The sequence below is a fragment of the Pan paniscus genome, chromosome 2, assembly GCF_029289425.2.
Source record: "Pan paniscus chromosome 2, NHGRI_mPanPan1-v2.0_pri, whole genome shotgun sequence".
Lineage (NCBI taxonomy): Eukaryota > Metazoa > Chordata > Mammalia > Primates > Hominidae > Pan > Pan paniscus.
This window is the reverse complement of record NC_085926.1, coordinates 47,279,748-47,304,542: the sequence shown is the minus strand read 5'-3', so window position 1 is coordinate 47,304,542 and position 24,795 is coordinate 47,279,748. Positions and strand designations below refer to the sequence as shown.

Here is a 24,795-nt window from a genome sequence, read left to right as displayed (position 1 = left end):
GAGTGATATGCCTTCCAAAAACTTAAAAAATTAAGTTGCCATCCAGGAGTCCAATGGACAAGATTGATCACAAGCTGACTTTTGGAAAAGTGTGACTGAAGAGTTTCCCAACAGGCAAAACCACACTAACCACAGCGTAATCTTGGAAGAGCAGATCTGGAATGCGGCTGTATTTGGGGAAGTGAAACTGAAGATGGGAGTATAGTTCTCACACTGAAGAGCATGCAAATCACCAAGGAAACTTGCTCACACCAGAATGCTGAGCTGCACCCCAGCCCTAGGGAACCTGTCTCTAGAGAGGGACTTAGGAACGGATCTGTGGTTTAAACATTTTCCAGTGACTTTTATGTGCACCAAAGTTAAAGCACCTCTCGCCTAGAGCATAAAAAAGGAGCTGGAGATGCTGATTCCAGGCAGTCAACAGGCAGCCACATTCCACTGGGAAACTCTGGAGTTTTAGGGCAGTGAATGGAGAAAAGGGGAAATCCGAGAGTAGGGGCGATCAGGACAGGCACCAATATGCAGTCCCAAAATGCAAATGAAGTCTTTGCATATTTTTCACCAGAAGTGACTCTCATAAAATAAATCTCTCCAAAGACTACTTTTGCTGTACATCTGGCTTTTCCCTTATATTCATAGAAATATTCCCATTTTGTCCAATATATTTTTTTCAGTGAATCACAATTAAAAAACAAACATGTACTTCTAATATCTGAGAAATAAACCAAGAAAGGACAAGAGCTATTAGGAGTGTTCTCTTTATTTCTCTTTGGTTTCTTAACACAAAAGACATGCATTCTATAAATAAAAGGAACTAAGATTTTCTGGGAAACCATAAATTGGGAGGAATTCCCACAGTCACACCTCTGTGGTCAAGAGGATGGTCTTCAGCCCCCATCTGGCTGTAATCTCTGATGAAATCCAGAAGAGAAGGCCCGTGTGTTATCCAAGAAGGTGAAACACTCAAGGACAGTGAATGCCACAGTCCTCTGCTCAGAGCTGGGCTAGGCCCCAAGGCCCACTGAGCACAATGTCTACCCTATCTCCTTGTTACATCCTTTTCACAATATCCTTGGGTGATGCTTCTTTTCATGGGGCTATTGGAAAGGCTCCAACACCAAAGAGCCAGACCAGCCATTTACGAATAGCCATTCACCATCAGACTGAGGAACCTACTGGGAGAGTGTGAATATGTTGGTGTTTCCTGACTTGTGCTCAGAGCCCAGATCAAAACACTGGCTTGATCTTACTTTGAAACATCGACGTCAGGTGCAGCAGTGTAAATTCTACACCAGGAGGTGGGATTGGACTCAGGAAGTCCACTACAAGAGCAGCAGGCCATGGTAGAAAATGATCTGCCATACCCAGTGGCAAAATCTGGGCCAGTATCCTAAGGACCCACTCAGTAGCCCACAGACCGATTCTTAATACCTTCACAATCCAGGCTTGTTGGTGCTACTTCAAATTCACAAAAGAAAGGGGCTTATAATAAGACAAGCACTGATAACACTCCTAACAGGAAATGCACACCCCACCCGCCTTCCGAGTCTACCCCTACAGGCAAACCAGGAAGCAGGGAGAAATGCTGGAGCTCTACCACGAGCCCAGGTTAAACGACATCCGATATCAGATTGTTGAGACGTTAAAAATAAAAATATCATTTTCAAGTGCTTGTAGCAGAGGCCTAGCTCCTAAGTTGTAGGTAACAAAGGTACTTCCCTCTGAATACATGGCGATTGCATACACTGGTAAACCTGACGGTCCTGGGGTGGGGGAGACACCCCAGGCTCCACATTGTGCCTTTCTGAACAGGCTTCCAGGCCACCCCAGGCAGGCAGCAAAGGACAGGAAACCAAGCAGGTGGAGACTGGAGCCCTAAGACTCAGTCTTGGGTTACAGGAATTGAATCTTCTTTTAGTCTCTACTGGAAGAATTTTAGAAAACCAATTTTGGCAGCAGCAGTTGAAGGACAGCCCCACTGCCCAGTGCACTGGCAAGAGAAAATGTCCTCCTCTTTGAGTCCCGCTGTGCTACATTAGGTCCTATCCAGGGAGAAGGAGGAAGCAGTATGAAATCTTTCCAAAAGGTAAAGGTCATTTGCCAAGATTAGAGGAAGAAATATAAAATCTGTTCTTTGCAGCAACAAGAGATTCTTTCGGCCTTTAGTTCTTTATGTCATAAAAGCCAGCTGTGCTTGAATGTAAAGGTCCACCTTGCTGGTCAGTCTGCCCAGGGCTGGAGGGAGGCCAGACTCTTGGGATTGGCGAGTGGATGGAGGAGTAGTGGAATGGCAGGGCAGACAAGGTTACCAGACCAAGCCCGCCCACAGCTGGTAGAAGGAAGCCCTGGTTAGGTTCTAGAGGTGCATATGGTCAACGTGCCCCAGAAGCATCACAATGAGGGAAATCATCCAAGAACGAGATTGATGGGCAAGTGAGAATCTGGCCAGACCTGCTGTTTCCTGCTGGTCAAAAAAGGAAGCAATGTTAGTGAGAGTGGGGAATCTGAATGAGCGCCATGGTGGCAGTAGGAGGTAATCACAGGGGCGCCTGGAGCCCCCAGCCACAGCTAGGAGCCCCCACCAAGAAGAGTGGCAGTAATTCAGCAGATAGCTAACTCTCTACGCCTATGATTTTAAAAGTCCTCTGATGGTGGGTGTGAAGACAAACCCCATGAGCACCTTACTACAGGCCCAGTCAAGAGTGCACTGATTCCACACACACTGGGGCTCAGAGGGAACCCCCAGCTCAATGCGAGGCCTCAGGACCCTGGGATCCGAATGTGGGGTGGATACCGCCCTTCTCCAGTTAGACGGTTTTCCATTTAAACATAGATTTGCCGTTAGTGTCTTTTATGCTTTTTTCTTCTTGCAAAATTTGTTCACATAAAAAAATTATTTTTCTTTCCAGTTTCTTTCAAGTGTTTCTTTGTTTAAATTTCCTTCAGTTTCTTTCAAGTATCTTTTTTTCCCTTCTGTTCTCCTGGACAGATGGAAAAGGCCTCACTGAAATCCCAAAATTAGACATGGGGAAAACTTCTCTTCTCCCTGCTTACCCAGCAATGAGGACAGAATCCTTGGTGCCCCACTGTGGAAGAAGGAATGTGCCTGTGTGCAGCCCTCCACTGCTGTGGCCACACCATCTCAGGCAGGGAGAACGCTTGGGTCTGTCCTTTCGTCCCCAGCTACATCCCAGTTTCCAGCAGGCTTGGACACTGCAGCCTCCCCATGGCAAATTGGCCAGACTCGGCTGGAGAGCAAGCAGGCGATGGGGAGCATCAGATGGAAGGCCTTCTGTGAACAGCTGGCCCACAGAGAGGCGGTGGGTAGGAGCTGGGCCTGGATGGAGCCTGTGTTCATGTGGACCAGAAAACAGTTCCATGTCACCAGCTGCAGGATCCAGAGGAGCTTGTGTTCCGTGCTGTGCATCTTGATGACCCAAGCCTGAAGGTCACAAGGGTGGCACAGTGGGGGAGGGCTTAAGCACCTGGAAAAACTGTACCTCCGGCGAGCTCACGTTTCGCCATCTCTTCTGGTCCACTGCCTCTCCTGAGGGACTGTTCCTGGAAGGAAGCGCCTATGTCTGTACCAGATCCCTGCCCCACCACATCCCATCCTCTGCCTTAGATGGTGAGGAGAGGGATGCAGCCCACACCGACCCCTCCCTCATGGCACGCCATGGGGGCCATGAATGTCCAGCGGTCTGTCTCTGGGTCATACATCTCCACTGAGCTTAGGTTTGACTGTCCGTCGTAGCCCCCAACAGCGTAGAGGCGCCCACAGCTGGCCACCAGGGAGACCCGGCTCCTGCGTGTGTGCATGGGGACAATCAGGCACCACTGGTCTGCCACAGAGCTGTACATCTCGGCAATGCTGAGGAAGCCAGAGCCATCGTAGCCCCCACAGACAAACATCTTGCTCCCCAGGGAGGCAGCTCCGTGCCGGCAGCGCTTGTTGAGCATGCCAGCTGCAGGGTGCCAGGTGGCTGTATGGTGGTTGTAGTGTTCCACCTGCAGTGGGGAGAGAGGCACAGGTACAGGACAGTCAGAGGCAAAGCTCAGTCCATGGAGTGACCGTGCAGGGCACAGCAGCCCCCCATGATGTCAAACTCCTGTGGGAGGTATGGGGACAAGGAGCTCTCCCAGTATTCCCTCTGCTGCAGGCCTGCTCTTTGGTGTATGGGGACAGGGAGAGGTCACCTCACCTAACCCTTTCTGTTTGCATCTAAGGAAACAAAAAGGATGTGCCCAAGGATGCAATGCTAGGTAGTGACAGAACCTGTATGAGAGCTGGGTCTCCTGTAATCTCCAGGGCTCTCCACTGCAGCACTGACTGACTATGGAATGACTAGTAAATGGCTGTTGAGCCTTTTTTACAGAATAAATACAATTTCAAACAAATTATCCAAAAGAATACAACTGTTTGCAAATTTACACTTGGTCTATAACTGAACTTACTTTGGGCAGGAATCTCACAAGTTCTATGTAGTGTTCAACAGACAGTAGAACAGGGTGGTGGCTGCAGATGTGACTACCCTTTGCCCTTCTTTTGTGTACACTGGCTCATTCTCTGGAAGTTCAGAATTTCAGAAGGTGCAGTGGATAGCCTGAAACCTCACTAGATGATACTTTATTCAGCTGTGGCAAGGCTGAAGTTTTTTCAAATAATGATCTTCTAAAATAAATCTCAAAGACAGAAGTAGGTGCCCTTATCCCAGGGGGAGCCCAGACTCACACTGCTGAAGATCTGCAAACCATCATGGCCGCCTGACACATATATCCTGCCCTCAAAGACTGTAACCCCAGCAGCACTGCGATTCGAGCTCATCGAGGTCACCACTGTCCATCTTCAGGAAAGAGTCAAAATAGGAGGGGAAGCATGAGATTCAGGGTTCTTGTTCCCTCAAGACAGCCTAGCAGGGTTCAGGTGAACTGTGCTGGCCATCTCTCCACCTCTTATCACCTCTCCCACCACCTCTCTGACAGTTCTCCCTGGCTGCCGCCTCTCACCCAAGCTGCAAACCCACAGCCCATCTTCTCTGCTCATCTCCATGGCTGCTCAAAATCATTGTCTCATACAAGACCTCTTTCTCCTACAGTTCTGCTCCTCCCTGCACTCCCTGCCTTGTTAAGCAGACCACCAGCCCTCTAGCTGCTGTACTTATAAAGCTCAGTGCTATTCTGGCTGCTTCTCCCTCACCATCAACATTCCTGTGGTCCCCCAAGTCCTGGCTGGTTTGCTTCCTAGTCAGTGCTTGCTCCCATCCCCCCTACCAGTGCCCTACCCCTGACCTCTCATCTGGACCACTGCAACAGCCTCTTTACAGGCAGCCTGGCTTTCATACCAGTCCCATCCGACCCCACCCAGCCAGAGGGATTGCTCCTCCTGTACCTGCACCATGTCCGTCCAGTGGCTCCTCACTGTCTCCTCTAAGAGAATCCAGGTTCCTTCATGTGGTTTTTAATTTTTTTTTATTTTTGAGACAGGGTCTCACTCTGTCACCCAGGCTGGAATGCAGTGGTGCTATCATAGCTCAATGCAGTTCTGACCTCCCAGAATCAAGCAATCTTCCTGCCTCAGCCTTCTCAGTAGCTGGGACTACAGGCTCATGCCACCATGCCTGGCTAATGTTTTTTTCTCTCTCTCCTTTTTTTTTTTTTTTTTTATAGAGACAGGGTCTCTCTTATGTTGCCTAGGCTGGTCTCAAACTCCTGGGCTCAAGTTACCTTCCTGCCTTGGCCTCCCAAAGTGTTGGGATCACAGGCGTGAGCCACTGTGCCCAGCCCTTCATGTGGTTCTTCACCTCTTGGTCCTCATTCACCCTTCAGCTTCACCCCACACCACATGCCACCCACCCTGCTCCGTCTCCCATCCACACGCTGTGCTCTAGCCCATGAGAGGATCATTGCTGTTCTCGATTACAGTGAACACTTTCTTATTGCAGCCTCACTCCTTGTTGTCTCCCTATGATGAGCAAACACCTCCCATTGGCTATCCATGACAGGTCTCACCTTGGAAGACATCCCTGCTACCCTGTCCCTTCCTGCAACCCTGGGGAAGATGAAGGTTCTCTCTGCTCTGTGCCCAAGAGCTTCTGACACAGGCCTCCAGGGTAGGATGATCATGATGCAACCCATGGCCCAACCACATTGGGTGCTTTAAAGGATCTCAGACACCCAGCTTGCTGTCTGATCCACAGTAGATTGGTCAAGTGAACAGAATACTGGCTTAAAGGCATCCTAATAAGTCCATTCAACTAATTTGTTTATATTTTATTATATAAGATGAGAGGATTCAAATACTGAAATGAAAAACTCGGGCTAACCTTGTCAATGTTTTTCAAAGAGTGTTCCACAAATGAGTCCCACAAGATGGTGACTGGTGTGTATATAAAACCCGAGGTTAAACAGAGTTATTTACTGCAGGGTTTCTTAGAGTCTTTAAAATGTTAATATATCTTATGGAAAGACAAGGACTCTGGCAGTTCAGACATCAACATTTCCCAAGCCTACCTGACCATAGAACTTAAAAACATTTTTTTTTTTTTTTCCAAATCATATCCTACCCACTTTGGAACATGCTGTTCATCTACTTCCTATTCCCTCTTGCCTGTATTTCCATTAAAATGGGCTGATTTAGCTAAGAAGTACAGACCATTAAATAAGTATTTCCAAGCAACTATGTAGACTATTTGTTTTAAAATTTTATTTACTCATTCTTTCACTTAACCAAGGGTTATTAAATATCTAGTATATACAAAGTACTATAGGGGCAAAAAGGTAAGACATTCTCTACCCTTGAGAAGCTTAAATTTAAAAAACTACAGTTCTGATTTTTATACTCTCTGTTTATAAGCTCCAGTTGCCCCAAGGGAGCTGGAGTCCTTACTTGTCCGTCTCAGGTGAGTAGGTCTCCACGGAGCTGAGGGAAGAGTTGCCATCGTAGCCCCCACAGACGTAGATCTGCCCATCCAGCACGACTGTCCCCATGGCACTGAAACAGACAGAGCTGTCATCCCAGATGAGCCGCAGCCTTCCTGGAGCAGCCTCTCTTGCCCACTGAGAAATAAACCTATCAATTGCCTCTTTCTGCAACGTAAATCTAAGGTATGTGACTAAGTAAAGGCATAAAACTGAGGTGACAGAAGCTGCCCCATCATTCCTCTTGTGCCCCACCCTTCTACCACAGGCTGCCTCCCCTCCCTGCTCTTCTCTGTCCTTAATCTTTCTAAAATGCTTACCTTCCACCTCACCATGTGAAGGTCGAATTTACCTTGAAGGCCCAACTCAACTTCCACTCTCCTCTTCCTCCCCTTTGTAAGAATTACTCTTTCCCACCCCCACGTTCCCTGAGTGGCTTATTAATCAGCAGTTGTTACAATCATTCATTCATCCATCAGATCTGTAACAGCTGGGGTTTAGAGTGGTAAGCAAGCCAAAGTTCCAGCCCACAAAGCACTTATGTTCTGACATTATAGGCTACCAGGAATCTATCTGCCACTTCTGTGTGTGTGTAATTTTTAATCAGAGCCTTGCTCTGTCACTCAGGCTAGAGTGCAGTGGTACCATCATAGCTCACTGTGCCTTGAACTCCTGTGCTCAATTGATCTTCCTGCACTTCAGCCTCCAAAGTAGCTGGGATTACAGGTGTGCACCACCACACCCAGCTAATTTTTTTTTTTTTTTTGAGACAGGGTCTTGCTATGTTGCCCAGGCTGGTCTCAAACTTCTGTCCTCTTGTTTCAGCCTCCCAAAGTGCTGGGATTATAAGAGTGAGCCACCACACCCAGCCAATCTATCTGCCACCTCTTAATAAGTGAGGAGCTCCTGGAAGACAGGAAAGGGCCTTCATCTGTGTGACCCTCACAGTGATAAGTATGATGTCCTGTATGTAACAGGCACTGAATGTATGTTTGTTGTGTTACCTCTGCTTTTTCCCACTCAATTCACAGATGTTGTTTTCATCATGTGCATGGCCTCTAATTTATCATAGTGGCTGATGCCACAGCTCCTGTTTGCTGTGCATTTACTACATGTGTTAGGTACTCTACATTTGTTATTTTCTTTTTTTTTTTTTTGAGATGAGGTCTTGCTCTATCATCAGGCTGGAGTGCAGTAGCACAATGATGGTTCACAGCAGTCTTGACTTCCTGGGTTCAAGGGATTCTCCCACCTCAGACTCCCCAGTAGCTGGGACTACAGGCGCATGGCACTATGCCTGGCTAATTTTTTTTTGTATAGACGGGGGTCTCACTATGTTGCCCAGGCTGGTCTTAAACTCCTGGGCTCCAGCAATCCTCCCGCCTTAGCCTCCCAAAGTGCTGGCATTACAGGTGTGAGCCACTGTGCATGGCCCACTTGCTATTTTCAGCCCTTAGCACACCCTGCAAGGAAGGAAAGAGCACCATAATCACTGTACAGACAGGCAGCCATAGCTTGGGGAGGCTGAGGTCTCTCCTCAAGACTGCCCAGAAAGAGGCCTGCCTCAGATTTAAATGAGACAAGCCCAACTCCCCAACTCCTTACATGCCAAGCTCTCCTAATATCAAAGACCCAGGGGTCTGGTGTAATCATGTAATCTTCCCTCCTACACAACGCCTTATAAGGAATTCAGCACAAATGCCAAGCTGCCCAATTCACTATTTTCAAATGTGATGCTGGTGAAGATTAAAAATGAATCTAGGTTTCTAACAAACAGGAAAATAAAACATACCAGGCTTAATGCTACCTTTTCTTTTTTTTGAGACGGAGTCTCACTCTGTCAACCAGGCTGGAATGCAGTGGCACGATCTTAGCTCATTGCAACCCCCGCCTCCCCGGTTTAAGCAATTCTCCCTGCCTTAGCCTCCCAAGTAGCTGGGATTACAGGCGCCCGCCACCGTGCCTGGCTAATTTTTGTATTTTTAGTAAAGACAGGGTTTCACCATGTTGGCCAGGCTGGTCTCAAACTCCTGACCTTAGGTGATCCGCCCTCCTTGGCCTCGCAAAGTGCTGGGATTATAGGCGTGAGCCACCGCGCCTGGCTTGCTGCTACCTTTTAAATGTACATAGTAATCAAACTGATCCACAGAATGTCCCTTTCAGGGACATGATAACTGACCCCCTGAACCAGCCAGAAAGAGGAGAGGGACTTGCCTTAGGCAAGTATTGTGGGAAGATCACAAATTTACTAGACATGATCACTATCCTTCTGGATACGGACACAAAACAAACATAAAAATTACATAACAAAACAGGTGTTGAACAATATGAAAATGAATTAAGAGGTGCCCCAAAACTGCATGAGAATAACTATCAACTAGGTGGTAAAGGCGAGTGTGAAGAGAAGGAGAAAATGCTGATCAGCATGGACTGGAATAGTCCAGTGTAAGAAAGCTCTATGGGATGGCATAGAACACTGGGGGAGATAGGAAGGAAAGATGGCAGGATGTCACTAACTGGCAGAACAGACAGCTGTGTGGGATGTCAGAAGAGAAGTGACTAGGAACGTTTTAAGGTAGCCTGTAATTTAAAAGGGATGTAATGGAACCGGGCCCACACTAATAACAGGATATTAACCACAGTGAAGGAAAGGAATACCCAGAGAACTTTCCTCCAAGACAGCCCTCTAAACCCAGTAACATCAAAGCAAGGAAGTGGTCCAGAGCAGACACACAAGGAAGGACAGCTGACTGCAGTCAAAGCAAAAAAGCTACTCATGGTTGGGGACATGGAGCAATGAGTCACTCAAACATAGGAAGCTGCAAAGTATCCAAGGAGCAAAAGTGGGGATGGTGGGAGGAAAGGACTCTCAATGCGTTCTTGGGAGGGGCAGATCTTACGTATTTTTTTCTTCCCAAAGGAACCTACTCCGATGCTTTGTGAACTGGTCTCACCAGTACAAAGGCAGATCCCTCCCAGCTCACATCCACATGCGAACGCTGCTGGATGTGGAACAACATTAGGCATATATCAAGGAAGCTCAATGTGTAAAAGCAATCAGTGCAGAGCTGTCCTGGGTAACGGCCAGGGGGCCCTGGGCAGCTTTCCTCTCCCCTCCTTGGGCTGCGCCAGCTTTTCAGCTGCCCACACATGTGATGACTCCATCACGTGTCTGACATAATGAAACATGCCACCTGTCACCTCAGCAGTAAGAAGGGCTAAACAAAGGCACTGGGATGTCTTCTAATCCCACTTCTTATTCAGACAATATAAGCAGAGAAGTGGAGAGAGCAGGTAGCTAGAATGTACTGAGTGACATATCGACTTGGCCCACCTTGCAAATACCTATGTGCTCCTGTCTGGGAGAATGTGTGTGACCTAAATAAAAGAACATTGCTTTGGTTCGTATTCTCCCCAGGTAGTGGAAGTGCATGTGTGAGGGGAGTCCTGGGGAAGGAAGGTACACAGAAAAACACCTTGGATTTCCTTTTATCACTAATAAAGGTAAATCCTCCTTATTCTTCAAGTTTCAACTTTAATCCCACCTCTTCCCTGAAATCTTCCAGAAGTTCCAGTCCAGTTTCTCTCCCTCTTCGAATCTTCCATAATACACATTTCCAGTCCTTATCTGGCACTTAAAATAACAACACAACTTCCACATGTCCGCGCCTGGTTTCCCCAAGTTCCCCAAAGGACAAGGTGGATATTTTACTTTTAAGCAGATGGGGGCTCGCTCCCAGGAGGTACTGGCAGTGGCTGGCCTGGCTGCAGGAAACTCCCAGGCCAAAGCTTGTATTTTACTCTACTGTGTGCCCCTGCTCGTCTAGCATGGCGCTCCCCAGGTGCTCAGTGTGTATGTTCGGGCTGCACGTGGCTTCCAGAATACCTTCTCTTGCTATTCATGCTCCCCACTCTGGTCCATGTGTCTGTCTCCGGGTTGTAGGCTTCCACAGTGCTCAGCCGTAGCTGGCCGTCATATCCTCCGATGGCATAGAGAAGCCCATTCACCACAGCCACGCCAACGCGGCTGCGGGCTGTTGTCATGGGACGGCATCTCTCCCAGCGATTGGCAATAGGGTCGAACACTTCCACCACATTCAGGGAATCACCTGCATAAAAATTTGCTACTCAAATTAAAACAAATGAGACCACTTGTTTAGAGCACAGCTATTGGGCATTGATTATATGGAACATTCGACTCAATTCTATTAGCTCTTCCCACAGAATTACTCAAGGCACAAGGGCCCACTAAGAAATTTCAGCCATGATCACCTCAAACCTAATTCTTTCAGGAAAATCAGAATCAGACAGGAGGTATTTATTTTTTAGAGAGGGTAGTTTTCAGTTATAATCAGGTACTCCACCTGCTTAAAGCCAAAGGTATAGGTGAATCGATACAATATTTCCTCCAGGCAGGAGGCATGCCAGAGGGACGGGCATGCACTCCAGTGCTTTCATTTGCTAGTGGGTGACCCAAGGCAAGGGGCTTTGTGTCCCCACCCTCTGCTTCACATGTGAAATGGAGATAATCTCTATGGATTAAATGATATAACAGGTAAAGCACCTAGCATGGTTCTAGAATAAACTTAGCACTCAATAAATAGTCATAGTAGCAAGGAATGATCATTCCAGCCCTACCTTTTTCATCAGGTTTTTGTGATGATCAAATAAAATAACCCCCTCTTCCTGTGGTATGCTGCTATGGGGCACTTAGCATTTCATTTGCATGCTGCTCCAGCGTGCACTGAGTTGAGGATTTACCTGTTCCAGGCCCTCTGATTAACAAGCAGCAGCTAGTACCCAACTCTCATTAACCTTCAATTAAAAACAAAACTGGGCCAGGTGCGGTGGCTCACACCTGTAATCCCAGCACTTTGGGAGGCCAAGGTGGGCAGATCACATGAGGTCAGGAACTCAAAACCAGCCTGGCCAACATGGTGAAACACCATCTCTACTAAAAATAGAAAAATTAGCTGGGCGTGGTAGCATGAGCTTGTAGTCTCAGCTACTCGGGAGGCTAAGGCGGGAGAATTGCTTGAACCCGTGAGGCAGAGGTTGCAGTGAGCTGAGATTGCGCCACTGCACTCCAGCCTGAGTGACAAGAGTGACATTCCATCTCAAAAAAATTAAAAACAATAAAAAATAAAAACAAAACTGCCTGGGAGTGCCCACCAACTGCCCCCAAGTTGGGAGGCCATGCAGCTTTCTGAAAACCTTACTCTTAGATTCAAAAACTGCCAATAACCCACGGACTGTAAAGCATGTGTGTGTTTCACAGGGGGTGGGGCTGAAGAGTAAAAAGTATTATTGACAGTGGTAGACCCTGTGTATTTGGATAATCTTTCTCTTGGGGACTTTCTCAGTCTAACCCCAGAGATCCATATGACAAAATGTGAATAGCCTGGTATGGAACTGGGTCTCTGACTGTATCCTATCCAGGGCTGACAGGATGCTATACCATAGCCAATGTGATATTAGGGCAAAAGTGCTGGCTCAGGAATCAGAACACCCAAGTTCTAGTCCTTGCTCTGCCAAAAACAATTGTATGAACATAGTGAAAGTTCTGTGGGGCTCAATTTCCTCACTTGTCAGGTAAGAAGGCTAGGCCTCAAAGATTTCTAGAAGGTCTCTTTAGCACTGATATTCTGATTCAATGGCATGAATATGTGACATGCTCTAACTGTAGAGCAATTGTATAAAATCAAGAGGGGCAAGGGTGGTGACAGTACAAAACAGAGAAACCAGAAGGGCCAGGCTAATTTGTCTGGTGCTTCCTCATCCATGGAGTCCAAGAGGAGGGTCTATAAAGGGGAGCCGCAAGGTACCTGCTGAGTTGAGGCCCCCTACAGCGTAGATAAGTCCAGCGATGGATGTGCAGCAGCGTGGCCGGGTTCTGAAAGCTGGCAGGTGGGGCCGGCGCTCTGGCATGAGGTGGTAGTCCTTTGCTTCGTCTACCAGGTCCCTAGAATAAGGTGGAAGATGCTAGAACAGGAGGTATCCCCCTGACTTAGTCCTCGTTTGCATCTCTGAGCCTGGCTCCCCACTGCCAACTGCAGGGGAAACCTGGGAGGAGAAGCCTTCTGGAAGGTCTGGTCTCAAAGAAACCAGGTGAGTTCTGGGAAAATCATACATGGCTACTGAGATATACTCAAAATTAAAGGGGCAAGACAAGCAAAGACCACCTCAGCTAGTGTAGATTAGGCATGAGAAAAACAAGGTAGTGGCCAAAATGGCTGGACCTGGGAGTTTCGACAAGCAGCATGCACCCTGTTGCCACTCAGACCTAGCCCTTCCTTTCCATCCCTACGACTGCACCGTGGCTTGCAACCTGCAATTAATCACCACTCATCTCCACGGTGGCAGCTCCTGACACATTTCCCTGCCTCAGGCCTGCCCCTCCATTCCACTTCCACACTAGAGTTCAGGCTAAGAACCTTCAATAGCCACCCACTGCCGACAGAATAAAGTCCAAACTCCTCAACAGCACCCTTGAGACCGCTGGTCACTGGGCCCTAGCTACCTCCAGACACTACTCCACCCCATCCTGACACACACCTTCACACCATCTGCCATGGACAGGCACTTACTTCCTCCTGAACCAGCTGATCCCAACTAGGAGTTGGAAAATGAAAGAAAGCTGAATGTGTGTAAAGTTTTTATCAGCAAAGGAGAAAAAAATATTTCAGGGTTGTGAATTTGATAAGCAATCTGGAGGAGAATGAACATTTTTCTCTGCTGTTCTACTTTTACAGCAATTATCCTATAGGGCTGCCATCTTCTGAACTGGGTAACTCTGCTGTACCATGTTGTCATTGATTTGCTCTGGGTAAAAGTTTCATGTGTTGGTAAACACGTCTGCCCCTTGCCCATCATCATAGATGTAAAGCCTACACCTGGCAGAGGCCCTCCATGCCCACAGCACTGACTAATATTTACTGAAGAGGGCAATGAGCCCCAGGAAGTCCCATTTGCGCCACTGAGTGAGCTGCTGGTGTGGACAGGGTCAGAGCAGGCAGTAAAGATGGTTGCACATTCATAAATAGCTCAGTGGGGAAAGATGCTGGAAAATCCTCAGATAACTCAGCAGGGGAAAGCCCTTTCTGCTTTGATGCTCCCACATGGCACATCTCTCTGCCCAACGCATAAGATTCGGGCTCTTCACACTTCCTGTTCCAGCTTCTAGACAGAGGGCAGACCAATCTGTGTGCCATGAATTAGACTGATCACTCTAAATGCTTTCTTTCCAGAACTGGAACAGGTGGCCAACTCCTCTTCCCTGCTTAGACCTTTGGCAGTGTCCTGTGCAGGTCCACCCTCACTCACCTGCATTTGTGGCAGCAACGCACCAGGTCATCCTGCTGTACTCTGTCTGAAAGGAACTGGGGCCGACAGAGGGGCAGGCGGATATTGGACAGCAGCTCAGGCAGGTAGGGACCCCTCTGCTCCCGGTCGTATCTGATCCAGGCCAATGCAGCTTCAAAGACCTGTCATGAGAGTGGATGTTCTGGCAGCAAATCCTCCTACCCAGGGGCCACACCCCAGGCCTCCAATCTCAATGCCTCCACTTCCTATACTGAAGCAGTCCCTTGGGCCCATCAATCTTTTCTCCTACTTGTCTCTGAAATCCCTGATTTCTCTCTACTTCCTAGGCTACTAGAACAGCTTCCTGAATTTCATTATGATTATGATTTCCTAGTGAAAAATCATCAATGGCATCTTATTACTTTCTGTGAAAACAAAATGCCTGTTTCCCTTCCCGCTGCTCCTGTACCCCTGCTCCCTCTAAACTCCCTCCATCACCCTCTCTGTACTCTGGCAAGGCTGGGCTGGTTCTCCTGTTTACACTGTCCCCCCTCATCTAAAATGCCCTCATCTCCTCCTCTTCATCTAAACCCACTCCCCTATTTTTAAGGCCTGGCTCTAGATCCATGTTCTCCAAGGAGCCTTTCTTAATGGCTCCAACCACAAGGACCTCTCCCTCTAAAGCCCTACAGCCCTTATGAAATGTATCACTCAAAGAAATGTGAGCTGCCCCCCCGCCCCCCATCATATTAATTAGTTTAAGAGCTAGGGACAGGACACCTAGTTTTTGGAATGAGGCTTTTTCCTCGAAACCACAGTGTCTATGCTGCCAAGCCCAGGGTCCACTTTTCTCCCAGGCTCCTATCAAGCCCGCTTCACCTCTCTAGCATCCCCCTTTTCTGGAGGAAAGAGGAAAATAAATCATACCTTTTAATCCCTCCTCAAATTTCTTTTTTCTTTTCTTTCTTTCTTTCTTTTTTTTTGGAGATAGGGTCTTGCCCCATCGCCCAGGCTGGAGTGCAGTGGCGCAATCTCAGCTCACCTCAACCTCTGCCTCCCAGCTCAAGCAATCCTCCCACCTCAGCCCAAGTAGCTGGGAGTACAGGCCAGGAGTTTAAGCTGGACCAGGCCTGGCTAACTTTTGTGCTTTTAGTAGAGATGGGGTTTTGCCATGTTGCCCAGGCTGGTCTCAAACTCCTGAGCTCAACAAATCTGCCCACCTTGGCCTCCCAAAGTGCTGGGATTACAGGCGTGAGCCACTGCTCCCGGCCTTCCTTAAGTTTCTAACATTCGTCCCTCATCCTCACTCTCAGGTGAGAAAACAGAAAATCAGAAGAGAATTTCAGTAAGAATCTACCTGTCCCCTGTCCCTGGGCGTGTGCCCCAGCTCTCCCTCCTGCTACTGTGGATATGGATGGCTTGTGCTCCTATCAAAGATGCACACCCTTATGCCCTAGACTGTCCTCACTTATTCCAGAACATCATTCCAACAACTGCTCTCCCATTTCTCCAATATTATCAATTCTTCCCTCTCTTCTGGAAAACTCCCAACAGCAGTCAAATATGCTGTAATTTCTCTCACTTAAAAAAAAAAAAAAAAAAAGGCCGGGCCTGGCGCAGTGGCTCACGCCTGTAATCCCAGCACTTTGGGAGGCCGAGGTGGGCAGATCATCTGAGGTCAGGAGTTCGAGAACAGCCTGGCCAACATAGTGAAACCCCGTCTCTACTAAAAATACAAAAGTTAGCCAGGCATGATGGCGCGCACCTGTAATCCCAGCTACTTGGGAAGCTGAGGCAGGAGAAATGCTTGAACCTGGGAGGCTGAGGCTGCAGTGAGCTGAGATTGTGCCATCGCACTCCAGCCTGGGTGACAGAGTGAGACTCTGTCTCACAAAAAAAAAAAAAAAAAGGCCTGGCATGATGGCTCATGCTTATAATCCCAGCACTTTGGGAGGCCAAGGTGAGAGGATCATGTGAGGCCAGAGTTCAAGACCAGCCTGGCCAACGTGGTGAAACCCCATCTCTACTAAAAATATAAAAATTAGCCAGGCATGGTAGCGGGCACCTGTAATCCCAGCTACTTGGGAGGCTGAAGCAGGAGAATTGCTTGAACCCGGGAGGCAGAGGTGCAGTGAGCTGAGATTGTTGCCACTGCACTCCAGCCTGCCTGGGCGTCGCAGCAAGATTCTTTCTCAAAAACAAACAAACAACCCCTCTTGATTTCACAGACCCCTCCCACAGCTGCCCCAATGTTCTGCTCTTCCTTAGAACAAGATTCTTTCAAAAAGTTATCTATACTAGGCTGGGCACAGTGGCTCACGCCTGTAAACCCAGCACTTTGGGAGGCCAAGATGGGCGGGTCACTTGAGGTCAGGAATTCGAGACCAGCCTCGCCAACATGGTGAAACCCCGTCTCTACTGAAAGTATAAAAATTAGCCTGGCATGGTGGTGCATGCCTGTAATCCCAGCTACTCAGGAGGTTGATGCAGGAGAATTGCTTGAACCTGGGAGATGGAGGTTGCAGTGAGCCAAGATCGCACCACTGCACTCTAGCTTGGGTGACAGAATGAGACTCTGACTCAAAAAAACAACAAAAAAATTATCTATGCTTGCTGTTTCTGGTTCACAGGAGGATTATTTCTAATAGTAAATATTGGAAATAACCCAAACATGCAAGAATAAGTTGAGTAGGTTGAAAAAAATCAACAGAATGCTATTTAGACACTAAAATGTATGGAGGCCAGGTGCGGTGGCTCACGCCTATAATCCCAGCACTTTGGGAGGCTGAACTCACTTAAGGACAGTAGTTCAAGACTAGCCTGGGCAACATGGTGAAACCCGGTCTCTACAAAAAATACAAAAATTAGCTGGGTGTGGTGGTATGTGCCTGTAGTTCCAGCTACTCGGGAGGCTGATGTGGGAGGATGAGGCTGCAGTAAGCTATGATCTTGCTACTGCACTCCAGCCTAGGTGACAGAGCAAGATATTATCTCAAAAAAATAAATAAAACATAGAAAGTTTTCATGAAAAATGCATGATACAGTAAAACAAGCCCAATAATATACAACAGCCACATACATGTCATGATCTTAACTTTGTAAAAAAATACATAAATAAAACAATGATTATAAAGAGCAGCATCTCATGTCACCTGCACAGACTGCTACTGGGCTCACATACCTGCTCCTCAGATTTGACATTCAGCTCATCCCGAGACACCAGCTCAAGCACGTCTTCCAAGGGCAGGGCCAGGAACTCTTCCGACATGGACACCTCCACAAAGTGCTGGTGGATGAAGCTGTTGGCAGCGTCGTACAGCACAGCACACATCATTGTCTCAGCAAACTGGCGCACACCCAGGCAGTTTTTTGGGTGAAGCCTTTGGCATAAGGAAAGAAAAAAAAAATTAGAGGAAGAAAGGATGTTATCTTTGATCATTCTCAGGCTGGTTCTGGGTAGAGCCACAGAATGAAAACAAATTCTTAACCTCAGCTTTGTTGGAAACTGTATTTCTCTGGGACTCAACTTCTAAAGGTATAAAATTAAGAAGAAAGATTATCCTCAAAGGTCCCTGCCTTTTGGGCCTGGTGCTCTGTGCGTCAGGTGGAATGAGCTCTCTGAGTAGTTCTGTAAAGTAACTGTCAGAAGGTGAGAAGTAACCATCACAGGAGTGCAGGCACTGAAAATCTGCTTGAGACGTTCCACCACTGAAATTCCTGGTTGAGTGTCCAGGGCATTATCTCAACTTTGGTCACAAGGAAGGCACTGAAGTCACAGAATTAGAGTTTAAAAAACATAGACAGGGCTGGACACGGTGGCTCACGCCTGTAATCCCAGCACTTTGGGAGGCTGAGGCAGGCAGATCACGAGGTCACGAGATCAAGACCATCCTGGCTGACGCGGTGAAACCCCGTCTCTACTAAAAATACAAAAAATTAGCCGGGTGTGGTGGCGGGCGCCTGTAGTCCCAGCTACTTGGGAGGCTGAGGCAGGAGAATGCTGTGAACCCAGGAGGCGGAGCTTGCAGTAAGCCGAGACTGCGCCACTGCACTCCAGCCTGGGCGACAGAGCAAGACTCCGTCTCAAAACAAAAAACAAAAAACAAACAAAACAACAACAAAAAAAACACAACACGGACAGATGGCTTCTTTAGTATGGGAACTCTTATACTTTTTCTTTTTTTTTCCTTTTTTTTCTTTTTTGAGACAGGGTCTCACTTTGTCCCCCAGGCTGGAGTGCAGTAGCGTGAACACGGCTCACATCACCCTTGACTTCCTGGGCTCAAGCGATCCTCCCGCCTCAGCCCTGCAAGTAGCTGGGACTACAGGTGCCACCATGCCTGGCTAATTTTTGTACTTTTTGTGGTAGAGACAGGGATTCACCATGTTGCCCAGGCAGGTTTGAACTCCTGAACTCCAGCGACCCACCTGCCTCGGCCTCCCAAAGTGCTGAGATTTTTTCTTGTTTTAGATAGAAAGAGACTCCATGGGCCTAATTGTTCAGACAAGCAGAAACAACAGCAGCAGCTATCATTTATTTACCATCAGTGAGTCAAGTGTTTTGCTAGGCCTTTTATACACATTCTCCAGAATCTTCTTAACCTGTAAAGTAGTAACGCACTCACAGATGGAAAACAGGCTCAGGGAAACCAAAAATGGTGCTCACAGTCCCTTGAGACAAGCAAGTGGTGGTGCTGAGATTGAAATCAGGACTCTTGTGCACATTCCCACGGTAGCCTGGCAGACTTACACTCATCAGGGCTAGAGAAACCCAGGATAAATCCTGGCCCTGATGCTCATGGGGCAACTTGGGTGGGTTATGTTCTTCCAAGTGTCAGTAATTTGCTCACCTGAAAGAAGATGATGACAACAGCTACCCACCTCTTAGGGCTGAGCCATGATGCATGGTACCTGGTATGAAGTTAATGGCTGTCTTAATTTTTTATTATGGTTGTTTTTGTTTTTTGAGACAAGGTCTTATTCTGTCACCTAGGCTGTAGTATAGTGGTGCAATTATGGCTCATGATAGCCTTGACCTCTTAAGCTCAAGTGATCCTCCTACCTCAACCTGCCAAGTAGCTGAGACCACACACCTAGCTAATTAAAAAAAAAAAAAGTGTTTTTTGGTAGAGACAGCATCTCCCTATGTTGCCCAGACTGGTCTCAAACTCCTAGGCTCGAGCAATCCTCCTGCCTTGGCCTCCCAAAGTGCTGGGATTACAGGCGTGAGCCACTGTGCCCAGCTTGTTTTTCTTACTACTGTTGCATCTAAGAAAATTCCAAATGAGCCCAGTGCGATTCTAAAATTTTAGTGACAGCAGCAGACCCTGGGGGATTCTTATTTGGCTCCATGACTGATTCTCTGTAGGGATGGTATTGATCAGATTAAAAATTGGCCGGGCATGCTTTTCTTCATTAGAAAGGTTTATGTCTTTTCCCCGACGTTAAGATTTTAGGCACAGGGTTATATTTATTTAGCAATATTCACTATTGTCCCCTAGCAGTTGACCCGTCAAGGACTGAATGAATGGGCAAGGTACCTTGGAGCCTCGCTTTATGACTAGTCAAAATTCTACATAGTTATTTCATTCCAGCCTGAGCTTGCTCTGTCCATTGCTTTGGAAACTGATGTGAATTTAGAAGAGCACAGAAACATAAGCAGAGAGCAAGATGTAGGCAAAGTTCATGGCCACTGAGGAATACAGCGCTGAAGGTCAGAATGTCAGCTCAGTCATCTGTCAAATGCCTTTCTTCTAAAGCACTTATAGTGATTGAATGAGACTTGTTAAAGCACTTTACAAATATAAGGCAGATATAAAGATAAACCTTCCCTGGGCCTCTACAGCATGTGCTTCACTATTTCCTAACACTTTGACATCAACCCGAGAGGAGGATTCAAAATGCCACGGGGCAGAAGCTGGATCAAGTCCAAGGATATGGGAGCCAATGATCAACGTAGCCATTGGCATTCATTTCCAAACTCTCCTTCTCAGGTTAGGATTCTCGTACCTTATTTTTGGGTGTCTTTGATTAGCTTGGCATAATACTGAGCACAAAACACACCTTTTTCTTTCCCTTTTGTTTTTTTTGAGACGGAGTCTCCTGGTGTTGCTGAGGCTAGAGTGCAGCGGCATGATCTCAGCTCACTGCAACCTCTGCCTCCTGGGTTCAAGTGATTCTCCTGGCTCAGCCTCCCAAGTAGCTGGGATTACAGGCGTGCGCCACCACGGCCGGCTCATTTTTGTATTTTCAGTAGAGACGGCATTTCACCATGTTGGCCAGGCTGGTCTCCAACTACTGACCTCAGGCGATCTGCCTGCCTCGGCCTCCAAAAGTGCCAGGATAACAAGCGTGAGCCACCACGCCCGGCCAAAACACACCTTCCTTTTTTTTTTTTTTCTTTTTTTTGAGATGTAGCTTTGCTCTTGTTGCCCAGGCTGGAGTGCAATGGCACGATCTCGGCTCACCGCAACCTCCACTTCCCAGGTTCAAGCGATTCTCCTGCCTCACCCTCCCAAGTAGCTGGGATTACAGGTGCCCGCCACCATAGCCAGCTAAGTTTTTTGTATTTTTAGTAGAGATGGGGTTTCACTATGTTGGCCAGGCTGGTCTCGAACTCCCGACCTCAGGTGATCCACCCTGCCTCGGCCTCCCAGAGTGTTGGGATTATAGGCGTGAGTCAACGTGCCCAGCCAAAACACACCTTCTTAACTGAACTGGGCTTTTACATCCAAGAGGATGGGGGATGTGGGGAGCCTGTTTGTGAGGCAATTAGTGGGGGAAAAGGAAGGAGAGTGGCCACACAGGAAAGGGGCCCATGCAAGAGGAGGAGGGAGATATGAGGGAAAATAAACCTACAGCTAAAGGGTTGATGGAGACACACGTCTTTCATTAGCCACATCACAACCTTCTTCCTTGCTGACACAGCTTGACTTTGGAAGCAAGAAGACAGCATAAGACATAATGCTTTATCAGAGGCAGGAAGCGGTGACTTGAATTAAACAGGTTACTGACGTGGTTCATTGACGCATTTGGTGTTCCAATCTACCTCTGAGATAATTTCAGAAAATACACAGCTCCAAGGCTGGGTGTGGTGACTCACGCCTGTAATCCCAGCACTTTGGGAGGCCGAGGTGGGCAGATCACTTGAGGTCAGGAGATCAAGACCAGCCTGGCCAACATGGTGAAACCCCATCTCTACTAAAAATACAAAAATTAGCTGGGTGTGGTGGCGCACGCCTGCAGCCCCAGCTGCTCGGGAGGCTGAGGCAGGAGAATTGCTTGAACCTGGGAGGTGGTGGTTGCAGTGAGCTGAGATCATGCCACTGCATTCCTGCCTGGGCGACAGAGCAAGACTGTCTCAAAAATAAATAAATAAATAAAAATACAAAAATTAGCCGGGCATGGTGGCAGGCACCTGTAATCCTGCTACTCCGGAGGCTGTGCAGGAGAATGCTTGAGCTCAGGAGGCAGAGGTGGCAGTGAGCCGAGATCGCGAAACTGCACTCCAGCCTGGGTGACAGAGTGAGACTCCATCTCAAAAAAAAAAAAAAAGCAAGAAAATACACAGCTCCAGTGCTTGCCTAAAAGCAAGGAGGCCCATACATTTGAAGGCCGGAAATAGGGCCACCAGAAAAAGTCAACCCCAGCCTCAGGGGGAAAAAAAAGCAGCGGGCTGAAGATGTAATAGACTGAGCAGCCTCAGGAACTGTGGCTTTAAGAACTCTGATGGCATTGCAGCTTCTCTGTGCTGTCACATATCTTCCACTGGTGCTCAGAATGGTTTTCCTCAAGTCGCTGGCAATCAAATCTTGAAAATGATGCACCCTCGGCTGGGCGTGGTGGCTCACGCCTGTAATCCCAGCACTTTGGGAGGCTGAGGCGGGCGGATCACAAGGTCAGGAGATCGAGACCATCCTGGCTAACATGGTGAAACCCCGTCTCTACTAAAAGTACAAAAAATTAGCCAGGCGTGGTGGCAGGCGCCTGCAGTCCCAGCTACTTGGGAGGCTGAGGCAGGAGAATGGCATGAACACAGGAGGCGGAGCTTGCAGTGAGCCAAGATCGCGCCACTGCACTCCAGCCTGGGCAACAAGAGTGACACTCTGTCTCACAGAGCAAGACTCCGCCTTAAAAAAAAAAAAAAAAAAAAGAAAACGATGCACCTTCAAGGGCACATACGAAGTGGGGAGCTGGGAGACACCACCACATTCTGTAGCAAGGCTCAGGGAGAATCATTCCAAGGAACAGAGACAATAATAGGAATTACTGGTGAGAAAACAGAAAGCAGGCCATGGCTCTGGATTCTGTGGCAGGAAACAGGAGAGGTATAGGTTTAGGTCTCAGAAAGGGTCCTGAAGGGCTGAATGAAAAAATGTCAAGGATAGGCTCAAAACATCAGGTTTATGCGTAAGTACTTATTCCTAAAATGCTACTGGTGCATGCAAACCTGCACTGGCCTAAAAATGACTTTTCTTTTTTCTTTTTAGTTTTTAGAGATAGAGTCTTGCTCAGTCGCCCAAGCTGGAGTAAGGTGATTATAACGCACTGCAGCCTTGGGCTCCTGGTTCAAGCAATTCTCCCACCTTAGCCTCTCCAGTAGCTGGGACTATAGATGTGAGCCACTGCACTTGACTAATTAAAAAAAATTTTTTTTTGTAGAGACAGGGTCTTGCTCTGCCATACAGGCTGGTCTGGAAATCCTAACCTCAAGCAATCCTCCTGCCTTGGCCTCCCAAAATGCTGGGATTACAGCATGAACCACCTCATCTGGCCTAAAAATTACTTTTCTAAGCAACTTTTAGATAACAGTACTTTACAACATAGCCTGGATCCAGTGTTGACAGTGACAATCTCAAAAGCCCCCTAGGTGGAGCTGTTGTCCATTGGTGAAGATCCGAGGCTCGCCAACAATCCTTTCCAGGATTAATCCTACTTAGCCACAGAAAGTCATTTCAGCAGTGGTAAAGCCCAAGGCCTCCAAGCCTGGGGCTCTACCTTACAGAAAAAAAAAAAAAAAAAAAAAAGAAAGAAAGAAAAAGAAAAAAAGGAAGTCATTTTCCAAGTTCTGTGGGAAAAAGAGGTGAACTAAGTCCAGTCTGTGTCTTAAAAAGCTCACAAACGAGCAGGAAAGATAGTGTGTGCTCCTCACATCTCCATATGCACCCTCTGGCCTGCCCCAGAAGGCATCCCACAGCAGGGACAAGGTTGGTTCCGCAGCTTTACTCTTACTACAAGGTCTTTATAAAACTGCGAACAGCACCACTTACCTCAGGATGAAACCCTTTACCCAGTGTTCAGCAGATGAGCTCCCCACTAAATCTTAGGCATCATTATCATGGTTATTTGACTAGCTGTACACACAGCAGTACTCAGTGTGATGACCATGAGCACCGTGTGGGCAGGATATGAACAGACAGCGGGTGTGGTCCATAAGCTGCTAACTGAACTGGATAGGTGGAGTGAGAATGGGGGAGGGGAGGTCAGCTCCATGAGGGGATGAGGTTCGGAGGGCAGATCTGAGTCAGGAGGAATGCTGACAGACCAGATACCTAGTGATCAGAGTAGGCTCAGGTGAAGGCTGGGTGTGCGAAGCACCACAGACACAGGGGTGCTGTTTGGGGTCCTCCTGCCTGTCTGTGGCCCAGCACTAACCCACATCCCCAAGCCTCTGCTGGTTAAAAGGCCTTTACCTTATGACTAAGAGCTCTGGCTCTTGAGGGGGAGGGAGAGCCCTCTTAACTGCTCAGGCAGAAGGTCATAGGAGACCCACGAGGCCTACTGCCAAGCACTGGAAATAGGTGGGGGTATAATCCATGGTCCCAACCATAAAAGTGCATACAATGATAGTTCCCAATGGACTAAGGAGGATAGAGAATTCCAGTAAGTGAAATTTGGGTAGGCTCTTAAATAACTGAAGTATGAAAAGGAAGGTCAAGAAATTCAAAGAGGGCTGGGAGCAGTGGCTTATGCCTGTAATCCAAGCACTTTGGGAGACCAAGGTGGGCAGAGTTTGAGACCAGCCTGGGCAACATGGCAAAACCACATCTCTACCAAAAAAATTACAAAAATTAGCCAGGTGTGGTGGCACGTCCCTGTAGTTCCAGCTACTCGGGAGGCTGAGGTGGGAGGATTGCTGGAACATGGGAGTCAGAGGTTGCAGTGAGGTGAGATCATACCACTGCACTCCAGCCTGGGTGACAGAGCAAGATCCTGTCTTGAAAAAAAAAAAGAAAAGAAAAGAAATTCAGAGAGCAAAGTACCTAAACAAAGATGGAGATGGCTATGGAACAGTAGGGGAGCACTGCACAAATCAGTTTGGTGAGAAATCAGCTAAATTAGTGGCTGGTGAGATTGGAGGGGGAGGAACAGAACATGTACATGTCAAGCCAAGGGAAAGGGCAGGCTGGACTATGTAAATCATGTTCTGAAAAAATTCATCTCAAAGAAGTGGGCACTGCTACAAACTGATTTCAAGAAATGTAAGTGCTGCAAAATAACCTTTCCAGCTCACTCCCTTCATAAACCTATATATGGTCCCAAGAACTCAGCAAACTGGCAGAAGATTCCAGAAAT

The 24,795-nt window shown here is 47.7% G+C and overlaps 1 protein-coding gene across 4 annotated transcripts in view; it reads right to left on the bottom strand.

Annotated features, from left to right (window-relative positions):
* Positions 1 to 742: 742 nt before the first annotated feature.
* Positions 743 to 24,795, bottom strand: part of KLHL18 (kelch like family member 18) — a 64,057-nt gene continuing 40,004 nt past the window's right edge. The window contains exons 4-10 of one of the 4 annotated variants that reach the window (XM_034956316.3): positions 17,402 to 17,600; positions 14,242 to 14,402; positions 12,744 to 12,880; positions 10,805 to 11,042; positions 6,887 to 7,006; positions 4,733 to 4,844; positions 743 to 4,008 (exon numbers count right to left, since the gene is read on the bottom strand). In XM_034956316.3, coding sequence (XP_034812207.1) covers positions 3,622 to 4,008; positions 4,733 to 4,844; positions 6,887 to 7,006; positions 10,805 to 11,042; positions 12,744 to 12,880; positions 14,242 to 14,402; positions 17,402 to 17,600 — 1,354 coding nt within the window. In that variant the 3' untranslated portion in view covers positions 743 to 3,621. The remainder of the gene's footprint in view (positions 4,009 to 4,732; positions 4,845 to 6,886; positions 7,007 to 10,804; positions 11,043 to 12,743; positions 12,881 to 14,241; positions 14,403 to 17,401; positions 17,601 to 24,795) is intronic. The other 3 variants (XM_008971785.5, XM_034956317.3, XM_003818441.6) reach the window with 3 other exon arrangements.